The sequence below is a fragment of the Callorhinus ursinus genome, unplaced genomic scaffold, assembly GCF_003265705.2.
Source record: "Callorhinus ursinus isolate GAN/ISIS: 27379988/994484 unplaced genomic scaffold, GSC_fseal_2.0 scaffold37, whole genome shotgun sequence".
NCBI classification, from domain to species: domain Eukaryota; kingdom Metazoa; phylum Chordata; class Mammalia; order Carnivora; family Otariidae; genus Callorhinus; species Callorhinus ursinus.
Window position 1 is genome coordinate 5,002,406 of NW_027397099.1, and position 22,027 is coordinate 5,024,432.

Below are 22,027 nucleotides of genomic sequence, written 5' to 3' on the forward strand. Positions count from 1 at the left end.
GACATACACATAAATATACAGTAAGAGATAACTGAGTTCTCCTTTGACAACTACCTACAGGGCTAGTGTTCTACAATCTTAGCTCTCATCTACTGCATGCTGGTGAAGAACCGTTTATAACAGATGAGGAACAACTCTGCCTTGGAACCCATAATGAAGTACTTAATATTACTTTAATAATGTAGAAATGGTCGACAGGAGTGTAAAGAAACACAACTGTTTGTGGGTGATCTGTTACTAACCTAACAAAATTTAAATGTGCATATTTGGCTCAGCAATTGCACTGGGAATTAAACAAGGAAAAATACTTGCAGGAATGTTCAAAACTATGTATACTGGAATATGCATTGCTGCTCTGACTGTAGTAAAAAAAAATTAATACCCATCAATAGGAGTTTGGTTAAATAAATTATGGAACACCATAAAATGGAACACCATGCAGACTGGCGTAATTGACATGGAAGGATAGCTGTGATACACCAAGTGAAAAAGCAAGCACAAGCACTCCGGTGTATTTGTTTATATGAATATACAAAAATGCCTGGATTAGTTCCAAAATGTTGCTTACTGAGCGGAAGAGATACTTATTTTCTCTTTCACACTTGGCTAAACACACAGGTTTTGAATAAGCATTGTATCACCTTTGTAATTAAAAAGGAACAACCAAGGGGCACCTGCGTGGCTCAGTTGGTTGGGAGTCAGACTCTTGATTTTTGGCTCAGGTCATGATCTCGGGGTCATGAGATCAAGCTCTCTGTCAGGAGTCTGCTTGAGATCCTCTCTCTCCATTTCCCTCTGCCCCGCCTCTGCTCGTGCGCTCTCTCTCTAATAATTAAAAACAAACAAACAGGGGCGCCTGGGTGGCTCAGTCGTTAAGCATCTGCCTTCGGCTCAGGTCATGATCCCAGGGTCCTGGGATCGCGCCCCAAGTTGGGCTCCCTGCTCTGTGGGAAGCCTGCTTCTCCCTCTCCCACTCCCCCTGCTTGTGTTCCCTCTCTCACTGTGTCTCTGTCAAATAAATAAATAAAACCTTTAAAAAAAATAAAAACAAACAAAAAAACCCCCAAAAAACACACAAGCTTGGCTGGCTCAATTGGTAGAGCATGCGACTCCTGACCTCAGGGTTGTAAGTTTGAGCCCTGTGATAGGTGTGGAGATTACTTAAAAATAAGTCTTTATAGGGCGCCTGGGTGGTTCAGTCGGTTAAGCGTCTGCCTTGGGCTCAGGTCATGATCCCAGGGTCCTGGGATCGAGCCCCACATTGGGCTCCCTGCTCAGTGGGGAGCCTGCTTCTCCCTCTCCCACCCCCCCTCTGCTTGTGCTCACTCTCTCTCTGTCAAAATAAATAAAATCTTAAAAAAAAAATCTTTGTAAACAAAACAAAAGGAATCTGACTAGCAGATAATAAATATTACTGAGGGCGGGGGGATGGGTTAGCCTGGTGAGGGGTATTAAGGAGGGCACGTTCTGCGTGGAGCACTGGGTGTTATGCACAAACAATGAATCATGGAACACTATATCAAGAACTAATGATGTAATGTATGGTGATTAACATAACAATAAAAAATTAAAAAAAAATACCGATGGACACAATACATGGGACAGATACTATTTTTTAGAAGGATCAGCAAGCTATGGCCCTAAGCACAAATCAGGCCCACCAAATGTTTTCATAAATAAAGTTTTACCAAAGCAGAGCCATACCCATTTGTTTAAATATTACCTATGGCTACTTTTATGTGACAAGAGAGTTGACAGAGCATATGGACTGCAAAACCTAAAATATTTACTACCTGCTATCTTTACAGAAAAAGTTTGCCAACCCTCTGCTCCAGAAGTCAGTGTCAACTGGTCCAGGTGGAACGGGGGCAAGTGTTTAAAAATTCTAGTTTTAAGACTTTATGCATGGGCGCCTGGGTGGCTCAGTTGGTTAAGTGACTGCCTTCGGCTCAGGTCATGATCCTGGAGTCCCGAGATGGAGTCCCACATCGGGCTCCCTGCTCGGTGGGGAGTCTGCTTCTCCCTCTGACCCTCTTCCCTCTCATGCTCTCTGTCTCTCATTCTCTCTCTCTCAAATAAATAAAATCTTAAAAAAAAAAAAAAGACTTTATGCACAACGTTAAAACTTCAAAAAGAAAGTTAAGTGAGAACTAACAAAGTGACTTACACAGAAACACTAGCTTTCCTATTTTGGATTTCAGGTTTTCTATAAATACTGAAGCAGGCAATCACAACTATGAGCCTGAGGGGGGGATGGCTTCGAGCACATACCCTATTATGTAGATAAAGTCAGCATGCCGATAAACTAGTACTTGGATGCATGGGAACACAGCCTATCCCCAGGGGCACAGAAACATAACTTCTTGTTAAGGCTACTCACTGCCCCACCAAAAATGACCCTTACTTTTCTGCCGATCAAAATTTCTTTCAAACTGGATTTTGTCTAGGGTGATTTGAAATAGCTTCACGGATCCGTCTTCACAGCCAACCTATTAGAGAAAGAGAAACAGAAAATAGAAAAGACAAGCATTTTGTGTAATTAAATATATCTTTCTACAAATATAAACATTTCTTCCCTAAAGCTGTCACTTGCAGTGAAAAAGAAAAATACTATGTGAGAGAACAAAAAACTTACTGGTACCAAGACACTGAGAGGGTATTCTTGGCAGCCTTCATGTCCTAGCTAGAAAACAGGCTAATCAGTGGCCCAATTCCTATACAGGACATGAAAAAGAAGTAGGATTTCATAGCATGTATCTTCTAGAGACCCATGGCCTAAATAAAATACCCATTAACTATACAACCTAAATGGAGACATGTCAAGATGTTGTATAAATTAGTGCAAATCAAACAAGAATCACAGAATCCCAGAAAATGAAGTATCTGGAAGCACCCATTTTAATAACAAGTGTGTGTGGGGGGGGAGGGGGCTGTCTTCTCAGTCTGCACTCAAACAATTTTTGAGAAACACTGTGGTAAAACATAGTTCCAGAAGTTAACTTGTGGAAGGACCTCCCAGAACTTTTAACAGACTTCAGTGTGTTGTGAATCTACGAAAGGATTTCATGTTAACAAGCCATATTCTAATGCTATTTACCATAAAACATAAAGCACAATACAACAAAAGAGAGTTCACATCTCCGAATTCCAAAGTACAGTTTGAGAAATGCTGAACCAAACTAAGCCTCTCATTTCATAAATGAATAAATGAGGTCCAAAGTAGCAGCAGAAAGGATGCAAAATGACAAGTGATTTTTTTTTAATTTTTTAAGTTTTTTTTTTTATCTGAAAGAGTGAGAGAGAGAGTACAAGCGCCGACGGGGGGGCGGCAGGCAGAGGCAGAGGGAGAAGCAGGCTCCCCGCTCAACAGGGAGCCCGATGTGGGGCTCGATCCCAGGACCCCGGGATCATGACCCGAGCTGAAGGCAGACGCCTAACCATCTGAGCCACCCAGGTGCCCCAGGATAAGTGATTTTTAATCCCCAATATCAACTCCAATCTTTTATTGGGGTTGCTGGAATGTACCTCAGATTGGAGTTGCTACACGTCATAATATAACTCTACTCTCCTGTGAACACAGAGAAAAAACTTCAAGTAAGCACAAGAGAAATCTTGCTTTAAATTACTAATAGTTGGGGTGCCTGGCTGGCTCGGTCGGTAGAGCGCGCAACTCTTGATCTCAGGGTCGTGAATTCAAGCCCCAGGTTGGGTATAGAGATTACTTAAAAGTAAAATCTTTAAATTACCAATACTTGCTTACTGACCAAAAGCTGAGAACCATGGGGACTGATAGCCATGCTCCAAATGGGTCCTCCAAAGGCATCCACGGCATACTTGATGTTTAATGCCTGCAAATCATACTCGATAATTTCTCCATTGAGTCCAGCACTAAAGAGTCGCTGTCCTTTTGCCCAACACAGAGCTTCTGTAGCCCGAGATTCATGACCTGGAAAAAACTACAGAAACACAGGAACTTGTCAACTCACCATGAATTAATCAGCTAGCAGCACTGAGTGGTCACAGGTAACGTGGTAAAAATTAAAACACTTCCCTAGAAATAACCAGTGTGGGGTTTTGTGCTACCAGAAGATTATGTTTATTAAGATTTTCATTTTTTAAATTCAAATTTTAGTCACCTATACAGTTGGGTTTTTTCTTTTTTTTAATATATTTTATTTATTTGAGAGAGAGAGAACACGAGCAAGATAAGGGGCAGAGGCAGAAGCAGACTCCCTGCTGAGCAGGGAACCCCATGCGGGGCTCGATCCCAGGACTCCAGGATCATGACCTGAGCCAAAGGCAGACACCCAATCGACTGAGTCACCCAGGTGCTCACAGTTGGTTTTGTTTCTCTTTCCAGGACTTGTTCTGTAAAACCTTTTCAGTAGAATAAAGTTTATATACAATTATATTTGACATATCCGATTTAAAAAAAAATGTAACTATCCTGGATTTCAAAACTTACGTATGTCAAAGTTATCAACGTATAGACTTTATTTTAGATTTCATTTATGGGGCTCCTGGGTGGCTCAGTCGTTAAGCATCTGCCTTCAGCTCAGGTCATGATCCCAGGGTCCTGGGATGGAGCCCCGCATCAGGTTCCCATCTAGCACTGCTTCTCTCTCTCCCACTCCCCCAGCTTGTGTTCCCTCTCTTGCTGTGCCTGTCAAATAAATAAATAAAATCTTTAAAAAAAAAGATTTTATTTATTTCAGAGAGAGAGAGACAGAGAGAGAACACAAGCCAGGGGAAGAAGAAAGGGAGAGGGAGCAGCAGACTCCCCGCTGAGCAGGGAGCCCAATGCGGGGCTCAATCCTCGGACTCCGGGATCATGACCTCAGCCAAGGCAGACTCTTGACCAACTGAGCCACCCAGGCGCCCCAGTGTATATACTTTAAATAAATGCTGTTTATAGTGTCAATTTTACCATTAAAATTAAGAAAATAAAATAAATGGAGGTGCCTGGTTGGCTCAGTGAGAAGAGCATACAACTCTTGATCTCAGGGTCGTGAGTTTGAGCCCCACATTGGATGGGTGTAGAGATTACTAAATTAAAAAAAAAAAGGAGTAAGCTTAAACATTTTAAAAATAATAATGCAGCTCAATCCAGCATTTCATTAAGTCTCAGATTTCTAAGTGCTTTCTCAACACTTACAGAAGTTTTCATACATATCAAGGCATTTTATTCTTGTATCTGCTCAGCATGAGAGGGACTGAGTGGATACAATTTTTCTTCTCTTAACTTGAAATGACACAAGTACTTGTGGGTTAAGCAGCTTGCCCAAAGTGCCAAAGTCAAATGTGAAGAGAACGATTTTAATTCTCGGGACACCTGGGTGGCTCAGTCTGTTAAGCGTCTGTCCACATTTGGCTCAGGTCATGATACCAGGGTCCTGGGATTGAGCCCTGCTCGGCGGGGAGCCTGCTTCTCTCACTCCCTCTGACGCTGCCCTGCTTGTGTGCGCACTCGCTCTCTTCTCAAATAAATACATAAAATCTTAAAAAGAAAAGAACGAACATTTTCATTCCTATTCCTAGTCCCTACTCTTGCTCTGAGAATGATTAACAATAGTAGGGAAAGGACTAATAGTAGAGAAAGCAAAAGACTAAACCGAATTAACTATTGTTGAGAAAAGAAGAGGTGAGAGAAAAAAATGAGATACTAAGTAAAGAATGGTTGAAATACTCATTAAACAATTATTAATTCAGGAGTGGCTCTGTACTAGGCACTTGCTAAATGCTGGGATTGCAGTCATCAATATCAGTGACATGGTCCCTTCATAAAATTTGAAATTCAGTGGGGAAGAAAAACATTAAACATACGAACTATTACAATTTTAATCATCATAAATGACAAGAAATATCACAGAGTGCAACAAGCATGTACCATAGGACATTTTTCATAGTACAGAATATAACCTATTTGTGGTGATGACCAATTTTTTAACTCTTGGTTCTTCAGGGTTCAACTCAGTAAGTCACCCCTTTCCAGGATTACTAAACTCACATCATTAGAGTAAAGCAACTCTCCACTAAGATTTTATGTCTGTGCTTAGCTTTATCATAAAATTTGCGTACTGTTTGGAGATTGTATACTCCTATTTCCCCCACGGGACATTGAGCTCCTTCAAGGTAGGGCTTCTGACACTTGTCATAATGCCTAACACTTGCCACTCACTCATTTAGAAACAACTGCAGGGTGCCTAAATTCCAAGTACTAGGCTGATGGGCACTGAATTCATTCATTTATCCAGCTATCCATTCACAGACATCCATTCAGTGCCTAGATGCATAACACAGTAAATGTGAAATGAATTATTTTGTTGCACCGGAAATCAGTAATCAGTGCCTTTGAAAAATAACCTCTACATACACCCAAACAGTATTTTCCTCATTTACTCCCAAATATAAGCATTAAAGTCTACATTCTCTCAGACAGATGAACTTAGAAATTCATCTTCCTACCATCATGTCACCAGAAAGTTTGATACTAAGATGTTTCATCGTTTTTTCTGAATTAACAATGAAACGGATACTGACAACCCCAGCAGGAAATGACACCTTACCAAAGTTGCAGCAGTGCAGAGACTGATAGAAAGCAATGGGCTTGACAGTTTCCCTTTTTGTTGTGCCCAAAAGATCCAGCAAACCTCAGTTTCCAAATGACAGTGAGCCACCACAACTCCTAGGTAGAATCTTTCTGACATTACAGATTAAAACTCTGAGCTCAGACAAGAGACTGCATATTTACTACACAAATTACATAGTTCTAAACAACTCCAGAGAGTCACTTTCTTTTGATCTCTTTGAATACAAATACATACAAGATGTACAACTGAACTTAAGAAAATTAACTCAGCAACACGGAATCAGGCTTCCAAATGACTTACTTTTTCCTGAAAGTAGTTTGCTGACAAGTTATAAATTTCCACAGTGCCATCTGTTCGAGAAACAGCCAATCTGTTTGACTGGTTATTGTAAGCCACGCAGCGGATCCCTGATGGAACATAATTAAAGAAACGTACTCGATGGACCTTAAATTCACCCATTCCTGGGGGAGGGGAAAAAGAGTCATTATTGTTAAACGTTAATAGCAGCGTGTCACGTGTATTATTTCTTTTCACTGTCCTGGATGGAAGAGTCCAACTGCATCTCACTGAGGTTCACTTCTAAATATCTAACCAACGATGCTTTCACACCCCACACAAGAATCTACGAAACCATCTCCAGAAGCACAGGATGCTTCAGCTAAAAACGAAAAGATCAACATATAGAGCATGTCCCAGACTCCTAACAATCCTGCCAATTACCTGAAGTACTGTGGGAAAGAACGGTAATGTAAGACTGAACATAACCTCGTTCTCTAATCGAGAGTGTGCACCTAAAGGAAGGGAGGCACATCGTGCTGACCAATTGTATTAGAGGCAGAAGCTAAGGTACTCCTTTCTATTTGTGTGTGAGGTTTTGGGGGCTGGGCGGGGGGAGGGGGGTGAAGAGGAGGGTAAACACCACTAACGCTCTCAAGAAGCCAGAAATATTGACAGCCTAAATCAGTCTCTCAAAGTCAGGTCCACAGAACTCCTGCATCAAAATCATCTGGAAAAAATGGTTTTTAAAAATACAGGATTCTGGGGCGCCTGGGTGGTTCGGTCGTTAAGCATCTGCCTTCGGCTCAGGTCATGATCCCAGGGTCCAGGGATCGAGCCCCGCACTGGGCTCCCTGCTCTACGGGAAGCCTGCTTCTCCCTCTCCCACTCCCCCGGCTTGTGTTCCCTCTCTCACTGTGTGTCTCTCTCTCTCTGTCAAATAAATAAAATTAAAAAAAAAAAATACAGGATTCTGGGAAACCTGGGTGGCTCAGTCGGTTAAGCGTCTGCCTTTGGCTCAGGTCTCCTGGGATAGAGTCCCACCCAAATCAGGCTCCTTGCTCAGTGGGGAGCCTGCTTCTCCCTCTGCCTGCTGTTCCCCCTGCTTGTGCTCTCTGACAAATAAATAAAATCTTAAAAATAAAAAAATAAAAATAAAAATGCAGAAGGTGCGCCTGGGTGGCTCAGGTGGTGGGGCGGCTGCCTTCGGCTCAGGATGTGATCCTGAGTCCCGGGATCGAGTCCCACATCGGGCTCCCCGCTTTTCCCTGACCCTCCCCCCTCTCATGTTCTCTCTCTCTCAAATAAATAAAGTCTTCAAAATTTTTTAAGAATAAAATAAAGTAAAAATGCAGGATTCTGGGTCCTACTCCACAGCTCCAGAATTCCAATCTCTTGGTTGGGGGGGAGGATGGGGGTGGGGGGAGGAAGACTAGGAATCTGCATTTTATGAACACTTCTCCCTAACTTTATAGCACGCTAAGTTTCCAAATTACAGACTCAAGCTAAGGTAGGGAAGTGAGGCTGATGGGGCAGGCAGCACCAAGAGCTCCTAAAGGGAAGGAAGCGACGGGACTTAGTCTGGCATCTGTCAACTACCCCCTCCCCACCGCCGCAAACATACACACTCGGCGAAGAGAGGGGCCGACTCTGGTTTGCCCCTCACTGGTCTTCCTTCAAGGTTAGGAACCCACGGGCAGAAAGGGCGCGTTCGGCTTGGCCCGGCCCGGCTAAGAGGGCGTCTGCAGCGCGCGCTAGAATTCCACCGCCCTTTCCTTCTCCGGCAATCTACGGAGTAGCCCCCCCCCAGGCCGAGGCACAAGGGGAACTGCGAGCTCCACCGGCGTCGGTCTCAGGCAGGCCGCACCCCACAACTCAAATTCCTTTCTCTCCCGCCAGCTTCCCATACCCATTCCCCAACTCACCTACAGATGGGGGCTCGCCTCTCTCTGCCGCGGCCCCACGTGCGCGCGCCCTCGCGTGCTCTGCCCCGGAAGTGCTTGCGGCGCAAGGCCGGAAGTGCGCAGGCAGTGCTCGCGGCGGCGGCGACGGCGGCGGGAGGTTCGGTTGTCGCCCGTTGGCCGCGCGGCGCCGCGCTCGGCGGCCGCCATTGCAGGTCAGGCCGCGGGCGGGGTGCGCGGGAGGCCGCGGGGAGCGAGGGCTGAGCCGGGGATGGGGGCGAGGGTGCGAAGGAGCGGGAAGCTAGGGAGTTGGGGCCGGGTGGGGCGCTCGGCTCGAGGAGAAGAATGGCGAGCCGAGGGGCGGGGAGCGGCGGGAGGGGGAGGGGCGGCTGGGACGGGGGAGGGGAGCGAGGAGAGCCGCGCAGAGGTGGGGGCGAACCCAGAGGGCCCCCCGGGGTGGGAGGACCAGGAATTGTGGGGGGAAGGGAGCGGTGTATAGACGGAAGGCGGAGGGAAGGAAGGGAGCGAGCGGGGCGGAGCGAGAGAGGGCGGAAAGGGTGGCCGAGCGCGGGCGGAGGACGGAGAAGGGGGCGGCGCGGGCCGGAACCTCGAGGTACGTGCGGGAAGGGGCTCTTCCCCGGGTGGGGAGGGAGTCCAGCATGAGAGGCTTGTGGGAGCGGAGTATAACTGGAACCCAGAAAGTAGCGGGAATATCAGGGGACTTGGTGGGAGGGTTGGGGGAGTAGGACTGTGAGGTTTGTTCAAGGGGACATTTTAAGTCGCGGGGGAAGCTGCTGGGAGAGATCATTGGGAGGGTGGTTAGAAGGGAGAGTGATCCAGGTTCTTTTGTGGGCGGAGTGAGAGACTAAACAGTGGGGTGGGGTCGGGTCCTGGAGGAGCTAAGTACTTCAGATTGAAGAGAAAACAGGGAACGATTTGGAGAGTGGGGGTTGTAGAAGAACAACGTTTAAAGAGTAATCTTTGGGAGGAGGGTGGACGGTTTGAGGGGTGTGGAGGAATGCAGTTTAAAGAATAGTTTTCTTGGGAGGTAGGAGGAAGGGTTAAATAGGTTGGTAGGAGGTCCCAGCGAAAGTCTGGGGGTGAATTGGAAGGGGGGTTGGGGAAGAGAGGGGAAGCGGATTGAGAAGTCCCAGAAAGTGGGCGGGACTAGACATAGGAAGTGTTTTGTAGCTCCTACTGAAGGGATGGGAGGGGGTCGGAGGAGAGGGTGGAGAAGATGGGATTCGGTGGGAGGAGAATCCAGGATAGTGTGAGACCTCCAGCAGGGCTCTGAAAGAGGGGCTTTGGGGAAGATAGGGGGTCATAGCAGTAAGAGGAGGAAGGGTTGAGATGGGGCTGCAGAGTAGCAGAAGATGGAGAAAACTGGAGTAACTCAGATCGACTGAAGCCATCTTTTCCACCCATTGTCTACAAATACCAGTAATTGATTCCCCCCATCATGGGAATCCTAAAATGTGATGGGAAAGTACCACGTGTATGCATAGTATCCACACATGTTTTTGAACACACTCTTCACTAATGAAAAGTTTGGAAGCATTCATTTCCACCTACCCTCTATAGCCCCTTTTTGGAGGGGGAGCAAGCTTCTCATTTGGAAACAGAATTTTAGTGTTTAATGACATAAGCCTGTCAGGAGACAAGATTTTCCTTTTGAAACTTAGACCATCCCCTTCAGTCACAAACCACAATAACACTGCTAATAAAAATAATCTGATTCATTTGTATATGAAAACTTCCTGAATTGTTCATTTAATGGAAAGGCACATAGAAAAATAGGTATCTTTAGAGAAAAGAGAAAAAAAACTTTCAGAACTTAATCCTTGAAGCAGTTTGGTGAACCTTGACTGTCATGTTTGAATTTTTCTCCCATTTATGTAAACTTGGTTTTACTCTGATAACCTGCTGCTTTTGTAGGAAAGTTTACTCCACTATAAACATTAAGATAATTATACAGTATAGCATTTAGATATTCTGTTGAACATATACTAAGAAAATGCCACATTCCCTGCTGGTAATAAGTTGTTTGACCCTAAAGGCTTACGTGTTTTAGGCACTGTGCTGAGGACTTCCCATTCATAACCTCATTAAACTTCACAACAGCCCTTTGGGATAGATTCTTTCTTATGCCCAATTTATTGGTGGGGAAACAAACTTAGAAGGTTAGAGTATTAATCCCATGTCACACTTAGGAGAAGTGACAGAATCCAGGTCTGACGACTTGAGTTCTCCCTGCATTCCTAAACAACTGTCCCTGGGACTGAATAAAAGCTCAGTAAATGCTAAGTGTTGGTCTAGCAATTTGAAAACCTTTTGTGTCATGTATTTAATTTTTTAAAATAAAAAATGAATTTTTATATTAAGAATTGTAAAGTTAAAGCTTTTATTCCCTATCTTAAAAAAATACAAGAAGAAAGGCTGTAATGAAAAATTATAAAATACTACTTAGCCCTAGTAAAATTGAATTATTTTTAGTTACCATTGAGTCCCTTGTTTGGGTAAAAGCTGTATATGTTCTCTTTAATTGGATCCATATCACACTTCTGCCACACTATTTTGGAGGCAGTTACCATTATGAGGATCATTGCTCATTCATTCTGTTGTCTGTAAGACATTAGTAATCTGAACAATTTAACATTTAACAATTTAGAAAGTAAACTATAAGAGACTTAATTTTGTTGAAGATTAAAATGAATCTGTGACAAAGAATGTCCTCTGTTCTTTTGGCTTGTTTTGCCTTATACTTAGTTTTCAGTCTTGGAGGTGACATTGAGTAGATCTCTAAATCTCATCAATTGAATATGATAAAAAGGCTTGTTTTTGACTGCCTACCCCAGAGATGTAATAGGTACTTTGGCTGGTAGTTGTGTAGGTTACTGATCTTTGTAAAACAATCAGAAGTTATACAGAAGGTACTGTATTTGAGGGTTTGTGGGAGAGGACGGCTGGAGAAGCCATATTGTGGAGGGGTTAAGTTAACATCCCACTTACTAGCTCTGTGACCAGTTACTTAACCTTTAGTTTCTCTAAGCATGTTTCCTCATCTGTAAAATGGGAATAAGAGTGCTTATGTTGTTAAGGTTGTTCTCAAGATGAAACCAGAAAATCAGATAAGTCTCCACAGAAATTTAGCTATGGTAGAAATGAAGCTTTTTGTATTATAATGCTCTGCCTGGATTTTTCTTCTTAAATTGTGTTTATACTCTGATTTTTTTCAGGGTTTTTTTTTTCCTTCAGGTTTTTAGTAATAACTTTCATAGTAACTAAACTCAAAGTAGAGGTAGAAGTCAAAGACAGTTAAATAAGGTATGTCCCAGATTGATACAGTTCCACTTAAATCTTTGAATTTTGAGTGGGGCATCCAGTGTGGCTCTGAATTGGTTTTGAAATTCTGATTCTTTTGCTGTGCTGTAGTTTGTTCGGGGGTCTTAAAGTTATCGGACCACTGTTCTGAGAAGCAGTAGTGTGTTGACTTTACCTGGGACCCCCAGACTGGCTTCATGTCTTAGGATGACTTGGGGCAAGAAATTTCTACAAATTTTGAAGCCCCAGAAATGACCTTTTTTTTCCTTTTAAACAGGAAAATATTGAGAGTTAATTAGAATATTTAAAGTACTTTAGAAAAAGTTTCCTTTAGAAAGCTAAACTTGAGGAGTGCCTGTGTGGCTCAGTCATTAAAGCATCAGGTCATGATTCCAGGATCCTGGAATGGATCAAGCCCTCATTGGGCTGCCTGCTCCGAGGGAAGCCTGCTTCTCCCTCTCCCTCTGCCTACCGCTCCCCTGGCTTGTGTTCTCTCCCCCTGCTTGTGTTCCCTTTCTTGCTGTGTCTCTCTCTGTCAAATAAATAAATAAATTCCTAAAAAAAAAAAGCTAAACTTGGTAAGTTAGGAATATAAAATTATATTGTTTAGTGATGTGAAAGCCTGGAAAAATTAAGCAGGAAAAAATTTCCTCTTTTGAGATATGGGGGTGGGAGGAGTTGAAATAATTCATTCAGGGGAAAGAGGTTTGTTCCCCTGCCTCCCCACTTTGCCATCACTCCAGGCCCACACTAGTTGTGGCCTATGAGACTCCACTCTGAGGTACAGTGAATTAAACATCTTTCAAAAAGTGACATTGCAGAAATTTTTCCTTGGCTCCACAGTTACACATATTGTCAACTTAGAATTATTATTCTTAACCAAAGACAAATTGGCCCTCACCAAATGTTCCAATGACTCCTTTTAGTTTCATGATTTGATAGGGTGTATTTTTCAGGCTCTGTCTTCAAAGGTTTTTAATAAATCTGCAATTTCTGTACAAGCAGTATCTTAGAATAAACATGTAGAAATTGTTCTACTTGTCTTTAATGTTGGAATTAGTTGAGACTGAAGACTTAGGATTTTTTTTTAATAAAGATTTTATTTATTTATTTGACAGCGAGACACGGCGAGAGAGGGAACACAAGCGGGGAGTGGGAAAGGGAGAAGTAGGCTTCCCATTGAGCAGGGAGCCCGATGCGAGACTCGATCCCAGAACCCTGGGATCATGACCTGAGCCGAAGGCAGACGCTTAACCGACTGAGCTACTCAGGCGCCCCTAGAATCTTTTTTGTTATACAGAAAATATTTATAATGTTATATTTGTTATTACTGATAGGATTCGATTTCTATTATACTACTTCACCTGTTCGTTTTCTTACTACCTGCCTACTGTCAAGAGTATAGGGACACATTGGGCTGTGTGTTATCAGATTCTTTAGTGAGCTCCACATTAAGTGAAATACACATTCCCTGTCGTCTCCATCAGGTGTGTCCTCAGTGAAGTGCCCAGGTAGACCTACCTACTCTGGCCCTGAGAATTCAAGTTGCCTAGAGTAGTAATCTCAAGGAGCAAGAAAAAGAATAATAAAAATCAGGTAGTAGCCTATTTTAAGGCACTAAAGTAGATTTTTGAAGATTAATTTGAGAGAGAGCACACATTCACGAGTGGGAGGGGCAGGGGGAGAGAGAATCTCAAGTAGCCTCTGCGCTGAGCACCGAGCCAACATGGGGCTCAATCTCAACAACCCTGAGATCATGACCTGAGCTGGCCATTTAACTGCAACACCCAGGCACCCCTAAAGTAGAATTTTAATATTTGCTAAAGGAATGCCTTCTCTTCGTTTCTCCCATGTACATAAACGTAGCCCGGCCAGTCCACAGGTTCCTATGAGCTAGACTCTTACAAGTGGGTCTGAACTTCATTAGTCTTCACATCTGCAACATCCCAGTGGGACTAGCACAATTTTTAACCAGCATGACTTGGGATAGCAGCAGAATGGTGAAGCTGTAGGCCCCAGAATTTGTATTTTCAGGAGCATTGCTAGATGTTTGCCAGTATGGAGAGATCTACTGAGGCAGGGCCTCCTATATAAGTGGGTAAAGCTCTTCTGATCCAGCTATCGGGCATCTGTTTTCCTTTGCCCACTTGGGCCACTGTTGTGAATTCTGTTCTAAAAGGAAACTGTTCAGGAAATGTGAAATGCACTAAAAATATTTCTGCATCCCCTTAAAACAGTCCATACATACTCCTCTCAGATGTGTTTCCAAAGGCCTTAAAGATTGATTTCCTTCCCTGCCGTGGTCTTCCAGAACTTGTTTATCTGTATGAACACTTGATTGCTTCTCAGAAACTACCTATGTATTACTATATTCATCAAAAAACATATAGTGCAGGGCGCCTGGGTGGCTCAGTTGGTTAAGCAACTGCCTTCGGCTCAGGTCATGATCCCGGAGTCCTGGGATCGAGTCCCGCATCGGGCTCCCGGCTCGGCGGGGAGCCTGCTTCTCCCTCTGACCTTCTCCCCTCTCATACTGTTTCTCTCTCTCTCTCTCAAATAAATAAATAAAAAAAAATCTTTAAAAAAAAACATATAGTGCATTATCAGTCATCAAGAGCTTAGTTATAAGAACCCTTTAATCTATATGCATTTATTAACCTTTAGAAATTTTGCAACTTCAGTTTCTAGTTATTGAGGTTTTTTTGATTCATGGCTAAAATACACCTACCACTCTCTAAATTATAGTCAAAATTAGAGTGTGGAAATACCGATTTGTTTTGCTTTTTCCATTCTCTAAAAAAAATAGCTGTCTTTAAAGCATTTTTGCATATATATGGTCTTCACAGTAGTGTAATGAATCCGATAATCTAGGTGTTAGCCCCATGGTCATTAAGTGACTTGTGTATGATGACACAGTGAAAAGTTCTACACTTACAGGCTGGAACCTGACTTTAAGTCTTCCAGTTTTAAATTGTAATCCTTTCTTCAAGAAACCTTAGAAGAATTTTAAAGGTGCTTTTGGTTGTTCAGTTGGTGGTGGTGTAGGGCCTCCTTAGCTTGTCAGAAGACCTTTGCCCCTGAGCCTCGTGTATTTGTTCTCAAGCAGCACCACACCTGGTGGCTGCTGCAGAAGGTCTGATTTACAGATGCCTTCTGGGTCCCCTGTTGCCCTTCTGACCATGTCTGCCGTGCCTGCCTGATGCTTTGATGTCTTTCATTCTCACTAGTACTTGGTTTTCTCCTTTGGGAACGTATTGATTTTGAATGTAGATAAAGACAGGTGGCCTAGGTTCTAGGGCGTGTACGGCATCTGATTCATAGTAAAAGTTCAGTAAGTATTAGCTACTGTTTATATTTGAATTTGAAGACCAGTGAATTGACTGACCTTATGTTCCCAAAGTATGTTTGGTGCTCAAGAATACAGAAGTTCTGCCATCCTTTAAGGCTCTTGGCAATATACTTTTCCCTGGACATCCAAAATGAAGGTTAATGTATCAGTGAAGAAACCTGTTTAACTTTTTAATCCAGTGTTTACTAAGCTTGAGCACAATTATACCTATTAACATACAGTACTACAGTTGGTAAACACTGGACTAATAACTTTCCACTGAGTTCCATCGATTTATTGGAAAGACTTAAACAGAATGTGTAGTTTAGATCCCCCAACCCCTCAGTCCCCCCCCGTGAATCTATCTTCCTAGAAAGACAAGTGAAGCCAGTTGTCTCAGGCAAAAAATACTCGCTTTAACCCATTCTTTTAGAGTACTGCAAACTTGCCACCAGGTGGTACTGTTGCATAAAATGAAAGTGTCATAAAATGATTTGAGTGGCAGGGTATACCTCAAAGATGGTCAACGCATATAATGAGAGTCATGTTAGATACCATTTAGCATTCACCAAAGTTGCCTGAAGGACTTTTTCATTTCTTGGCTTTTGTTAAAGGAGGTCCTTTGAACCTTGAAATATAACCAGTGTTAGACTTGAAGTTCATATTTTATATCACCAAAGGGAAAAGTAAAATCTAAATAGTTTTTTTTTAGAAATATTCAAAAATCTAAATGAATTAGTTTTTTTTAGAAATATCTTTTTTAGAAATATTTAAAAATTTAAAAAAAATTTTAAAATATTTTTTTAGAAAATAGAACATTCTTTAGAAAGGCAAGTTAGCACAGTGGTCAGCAGTGTGGGCTATAGTGTATGTTCTAGGTTCAAATTCTGGCTCGTTGACTAGTAAGTACATGACCTTATCTACTTACTTTCCATACCATTATTGATCATTGGTGATCTTAAGCAATGTTGACCATACAGTGTCAATTCAAAAATATTTACAGCTTATAGCAGTGTTAGGGGAATGAAAGAAAATCTGTCTAAAGCACTTTAGAAAAAGGCCTCACGCACAGTACATGATAAATATTAGCTATCATTATTATTCTAAATTTTTTTTTCCTCTACAGCTTACTTTCAGTTGCTTTTTAAAGACGGAAAGCTCATGGTGCAAATTGTTATTTCCAGGTGAGTACATTTTGAGACTTTTTTGTTTAGCTTGAATGATTAGGGTTATATAGGTTTGAAATTTTCCTGGAAGAATCAGGGTCCTCAGGTGCATCTTGCACACATCCTTGCATTTCATCTGTAGTTCAGTGCCTAGCACTGCCTAATTTTCCAAGAACTTGTGCTCAACAGAGAGTTCCTTTGGGCCTTGAATGGTGGTGTAGGACACTATTCATCCTTCACCCCTCAAAAATATTGTAACCGCCAGCCCTTTGCTTGCAGTGCTGGGGCTGGAGGCCTGGCAGAATGGGTGCTGATGGAGCTACAGGGGGAGATCGAGGCTCGCTACAGCACTGGATTAGCTGGAAACCTCCTGGGAGACCTACATTACACCACTGAGGTGAGGGGACTTTTCTTTCCCTGCCTAATGCCTCAGGAAAGCAAGCTACACCAAGGTGGTGCTCCCAGGACCCAGAGTGAGGACTGCCCTCAGGTTTGTTATTCGAGGTCTAGCTAATCTAAGCTATCTGCTTGTTCTCCCCCAACCCCTGCAATAGCAGGGAAATTTAACTTTGGGGAATCTGGAAAATCACAGTTCTAAAAAGTGGAAATTCTCTTACCTGGGGCTACAAAGAGTAAAAAGGGCATGAGGGTGGTTGTCTGATGTGGCTCTTCAGCAGTGGTAGAGCCATACCAGGGAGTGGAGGTGCCAGCATTGCTCGCCAGTAGCATCTCTAGAAGGCACCTGAGTGTTAAGACCTTACCCTGAACCTCAGGCATTTCATTCTTGTTCTGCCGAAGGGAATCCCTGTGCTGATCGTGGGGCATCATATCCTGTATGGAAAAATCATCCATCTGGAGAAACCTTTTGCCGTTCTTGTCAAACACACTCCTGGGGAGCAGGACTGTGATGAGCTTGGCTGCAAGACTGGCACCCGGTACCTGGTGACAGCACTCATCAAAAACAAGATCCTTTTCAAAACTCGCCCCAAGCCCATTATCACCAACGTCCCCAAGAAAGTATGAAAGAACCCCGGATTTTCCCTAGAGAGCGGCCAACTCCTTGGACTCGTGCTCAGTTGCCACCTCGAGGACGGCTCGACGGTTCCCTGGGACCACAGGGGGGTCCTGTTTTGAACACAGGCCACCCACTGGGCATGAATTCTGATCCCTTCCTCATGGCAACCGGTTCTCTTGGTGGAAATCTGGCCCCATTTCCAAGGAACCCATCGCCTTTTCCAACTTCATCAGGCTCATTGGCTTCAAATCCAGCACCTTTCCCTGCTGGTGCTCGTGACCCTGGCATGGCTTCTTTTCCAAGAGGGATGAATCCCACTGGTGCAGGTGCAGTTTCTTTCCCAAGGCCTGGTGGCCTTTTGGGCCCAGGCCCAGGGCCATCTCTGAACCCTAGGGCAGGGGCTCTTCCAGGTCCAGGGCCTCTGTCTAACCCAAGGTTAGGGGGTCTCCCAGGGCCGGGTCCTATGTCCAACCCAAGGTCAGGTGGTCTCCTGGGAACGGGTCCTGACCCCAGAAGTGGCGGCCCTATGGGCCCTGGGCCTGGGCCCAACCTGAGAGCAGGTGTCCTGTTGACCTCTGGGAATGGTCCTCCTAATCCTAGGCCCGTTGGCCTGGGACCAGGACCAAGTCCCAATCTGAGGTCAGGCTTCGTTGGTACAAACCCTGCCCCGAGGTCGGGTATGTTTCCAGGCCCGGGCCTTGGGCCCAGCCCAAGAGCAGGTGGCCTGGGCCCAGGCCTTGGACCCAACCCAAGGGCAGGTGGCCTGGGCCCAGGCCCTAATGTGGACACCAGAGCGGGTGGCCTCCTGGGCACAGGATCTGGTCTTAATTTAAGAATGGCTGGACCTCAAGGCCTAGATCTTGCCCCCATTCTAAGAGCAGCAGGTCTTTTAGGAGCAAATTCAGCTGCTTTCTCACAGGCTTCTGGAAACATGGGCACGAGCCCATCCTCTATGGCAAGAGTACCTGGCCCCATAGGCCCAAACTCGGGTCCTGGCTCTCGGGGTATTGGCCTTCCAGGGCCAAATCCATCCATGTCCAGGGCTCCTGGCCCCATAGGTCCTAATTCAGCTCATTTTTCGAGGCCAGCTGGGCCCATGGGGGTAAATGCTAATCCCTTTCCAAGGGGGACAGGTTCAGGGGGCCTGAATCCAGCTTCCTTCTCTCAGTCCTCTGGCACATTGGCTTCAAATCCATCTACCTTCCAGAGGTCTGCTGGCCTCCAGGGCTCAAGTCCAGCAATTTTCCCAAGGACCTCTGGGCCACTAGGCCCCAACCCAGCTAACTTCCCAAGGGCCAGTGGCTTGCAGGGTCCAAGTCCCGCTGCCTTCCCAAGGTCTACTGGCCCATTAGGCCCTGGTCAGGTTACTTTCCCCAGGTCAGCTCCTGCACCCCTGGGCTCTTCTCCAGCAGGCCCTGTAGGTATCAACCCAGCTCCTTTTGCAAGGCCGTCTGGGACCCTGGGTCTAAACCCAGCTTCCTTTCCAAGGATGAATGGCCCTGTAAGCAAGACTTTGGTCCCGTTTCCTAGAGTGGGGAGCCTCCCTGGCACAAACCCAGCTGCTTTCCCCAGACCAGGGGGTCCAATGGCTGCAATGTACCCAAATGGAATGTTACCCCCTTAAACACTGTTTTCTCTCCAGGACCACTTTGGTTTTTAGGCACCATGGTTCTGGGCAGGGGCTGTGTTACAAGTAAGGGTAGATGCGGAGCTACAGTCTGAAGTACATAGCTGGGGCTCAAGTTCAGATGAGCCATCTTTTTCCTCTGCTTTCTTGACTGAAGGTGAGATGTTATATGTGGGAGATGGATAACGGCAGGTGGGAATGATCCTGACCTTGAGAGAAAGGATCTCCAGCTCTCCAGAAGCCTGCTGTGCTTTTGTCCCACAGCTTTCTGCCCCTTGTTTCTTACTAGTTTCTTGAATTGTTCATGTGGACTTTTCCTCAGGGATACATTGGCCTGCAGGTCCCAATTCATATGTAGTCCCCTGCTCACCACTGGAGAATCCGCTCACTGCTCTCTAGAAATGTTGCATTGGTGAACAGACTGTGCTTCAGCAGCTCGGACCTGGGCGTCCTCTACCGCCATACCTTTCCCTGGGGGCTTGACCACCACAGAACCGGGAGGTGGGCAACCACTTCAAGACCCACCAAATACAATTTCTGCTTGATTGACTGGGCCTGCAGCTTCCTTCTCCTGGGACTTTGAGGAGGCCAGAATCAAGGCTCCACCGCTCATCTAACTCCCTCTCCACTAGTACTCCCGATCAAAGAACCTCAAAATTTAAACTGACGTGGATGGGAATTGGGGTGGGGGGGTGGGGGGATAAAGGGGAGATATCACTGTGCTTCGTTCAGCCTGATGTGAAAGGATGGTTGGTGTTTTTCCTGCTTGTATCTTTTCTTACCGTTTCTTTAATAAATGGGGTGAGAGGGCTGCCGATGTCACTCCACTTCGTTATCTGTTCCCACAGGAATTTTACCCACTGCTTTTCATTGTTGCAGCTTGGCCACAATCCTACGTTCTCTGCCAGGTAAAACGTGGTCACTCAAGCAGGAAGCAAGCGTTGACTTTTAACCTTAGCTAGGACTCAATTCATCTGCCAGTGATTTCACCAGAGACCTTGCCCATCCTCAACAATAATAAAAAAAGTTAAGCCACCAGAGGTTGTGCAGTTATCAATCAAGTGGGCCTGCTGTATGCCCCAGGTCCAGAGGCAGCTGTGACTACTTACCCTGTTTGAGTTCCACTGCCAACTACCCTGACAAAACTATTTCTACTCAAGTACCTCTTTTGAAACTGGAATAAAACCAGTTTAAGTACAAGGAGGAAGTTCAGAGATAACCAGCATTATGTGAGAATCTTTATTTTGACAAGTGTATAAAATACTCGACCTGAAAAGTAAAAAAAAAAAAAAAAGTAAAAATAAATACGTTTACAAATCATTGTAGAAAGAATACAAAAGGGTTAAAATTCTCAATGAGGAAAAAACCAAAATGTGTCCAGTTGTATAAAGGCTCTTCCCTTGCAAGAAACGGGGATAAAGCTGAAGACCCAGTTTGGTTTCGCTGCTGAAAAATATACAAAATAACTTAGAAAAACCAGTCGAGGTCAAACGTTGTGAGCCCACTACTTGTACCTGCCTACTCTTGATTTGAGCTAGGTTGATAACCACAGTGCGAGGCAGAGCTGAATGTAGGACAACCAGGAGTTCTCCATCCAGGAGTCTATCCTACCTTAACCTTCAAGTAAAAGCTGAAGAAAAACAAGCCCTTAGTGAAGTCTGAGCTCTGCAATTGGCTGACCGGATTTCCTCCATTGTAGTGCTCAAAATAGTTTACTTGGCCCGCAGAAACACGGAAGAGCCTGGAACAACTGCCTTTAGCAAATGCCTGCAGCCTCTTCCCGGCCTTTGTGGGTCGGGCCCAACACCAGCCAGCAGTCTTAACCAGAGGCTCAGGGTCTGTGAATCAGCAATGTTGGCTGCACCTGGAAAACCCTTGCGTTCATGGGAGATGAAAGAAAGCACCAGGGTTTGCCAGCCTGTGGCTCAGAGCACACTTGGTTCCTTTGTAGGGAGCACCTGGGCACACTAGAGGCTTGCCCCCTCAATGACTGTCTACCTTAGTGCTGGTTCTGAGGGCTTAGCAGGCCCTGCCAAGAATGGACATTTGGAGAGCGCAAGCAGGCACTCGTGCAATCAAGCATCCCCTAAGTCAAAGGCTTAGTCAAGATCCCAGGTTTCAAACCCAAGAGCGGAGAATAGTCTGTGGATTGCAAATCTCCAGAAAATGCCTTCTCTCACAACCCCCAACAAGCAGAAGAAAACTAAAGCTTCAAGGAGTATGAGAGAGAAAGGAAGAACCTTAGGATTTAGGAACCAATTCCATCTCTGAATTTGGTTTCTGGAAAGAAGCAAGCAAGTGCAATAATGACTATCCACAACTTGGCTAAGAATTCCCTGGAGAAGCCACTGAGGAGAATGGACAGTCTCAAAGACGACAAGTTTGGATTTGAGGCTTCACTTAGGGAACACTGAAAAGCTTTTCATTGGAGATGATTGTCAAGAACTGTAGCCTGAAAGTCATGCACGCTTAGCCAGCTGCTAAGGAATCTGTTCAAGCAGTTCCAAGATTGTAGTTAGTTTGGTCAGAGGCTCCTAATCGTTTTTGCCCCCACTTGCTGAGGGGAGGGGTGCCTATAGCAGAGGGGCCTGGGAGAGCCCAGGCTCTGTCTCAGTGACCACCTTGAAAAACTTCCCCAATGAGAAAGAGGGTGGGAGAGGTGACTGCATCACCTCGAAGAAAGCAAAGGAAGGAGGCTCTCTTCGACTCACAGTGGAGTTTGAGAGAGGAATTCAGGAGTATACGGGGTCAAGTACCTGAGCCCTCACTTCCTTTCTGAGCATGTTGGGGTTTCATCTTCCTG

The 22,027-nt window shown here is 44.7% G+C and overlaps 3 protein-coding genes across 3 annotated transcripts in view; 2 read left to right on the top strand and 1 right to left on the bottom strand.

Annotated features, from left to right (window-relative positions):
- The window catches only part of UTP4 (UTP4 small subunit processome component), a 35,851-nt gene extending 26,911 nt beyond the window's left edge, over window positions 1–8,940 (bottom strand). Inside the window, exons 1-4 of the mRNA XM_025888972.2 lie at window positions 8,792–8,940; window positions 6,891–7,051; window positions 3,765–3,956; window positions 2,405–2,489 (exon numbers count right to left, since the gene is read on the bottom strand). Coding sequence (XP_025744757.1) covers window positions 2,405–2,489; window positions 3,765–3,956; window positions 6,891–7,049 — 436 coding nt within the window. The 5' untranslated portion in view covers window positions 7,050–7,051; window positions 8,792–8,940. The remainder of the gene's footprint in view (window positions 1–2,404; window positions 2,490–3,764; window positions 3,957–6,890; window positions 7,052–8,791) is intronic.
- On the top strand, window positions 8,908–17,605 carry CHTF8 (chromosome transmission fidelity factor 8). The gene is made up of 4 exons (XM_025888976.2): window positions 8,908–8,982; window positions 16,543–16,600; window positions 16,862–16,979; window positions 17,381–17,605. The coding sequence occupies exons 2-4, from the start codon at window positions 16,578–16,580 to the stop codon at window positions 17,603–17,605; spliced, it is 366 nt and encodes a 121-aa protein (XP_025744761.1). The 5' UTR covers window positions 8,908–8,982; window positions 16,543–16,577.
- Window positions 17,602–20,035, top strand: DERPC (DERPC proline and glycine rich nuclear protein). Its single transcript, XM_073880089.1, has 2 exons — window positions 17,602–17,944; window positions 18,137–20,035. The coding sequence occupies exons 1-2, from the start codon at window positions 17,602–17,604 to the stop codon at window positions 19,219–19,221; spliced, it is 1,428 nt and encodes a 475-aa protein (XP_073736190.1). The 3' UTR covers window positions 19,222–20,035.
- The last annotated feature ends 1,992 nt before the right edge of the window (window positions 20,036–22,027 follow it).

Excerpts from the sequence above, each read along its gene's own strand:
- CHTF8 (XM_025888976.2), top strand. The coding sequence starts at position 16,578 with ATGGTGCAAATTGTTATTTCCAG. Across the intron at positions 16,601-16,861 it reads GTGCAAATTGTTATTTCCAG|TGCTGGGGCTGGAGGCCTGG; the intron begins GTGAGTACATTT and ends CTTTGCTTGCAG. Across the intron at positions 16,980-17,380 it reads ACCTACATTACACCACTGAG|GGAATCCCTGTGCTGATCGT; the intron begins GTGAGGGGACTT and ends GTTCTGCCGAAG.
- DERPC (XM_073880089.1), top strand. The coding sequence starts at position 17,602 with ATGAAAGAACCCCGGATTTTCCCTAGAGAGCGGCCAACTCCTTGGACT. Across the intron at positions 17,945-18,136 it reads TGCAGTTTCTTTCCCAAGGC|CTGGGCCCAACCTGAGAGCA; the intron begins CTGGTGGCCTTT and ends TGGGCCCTGGGC.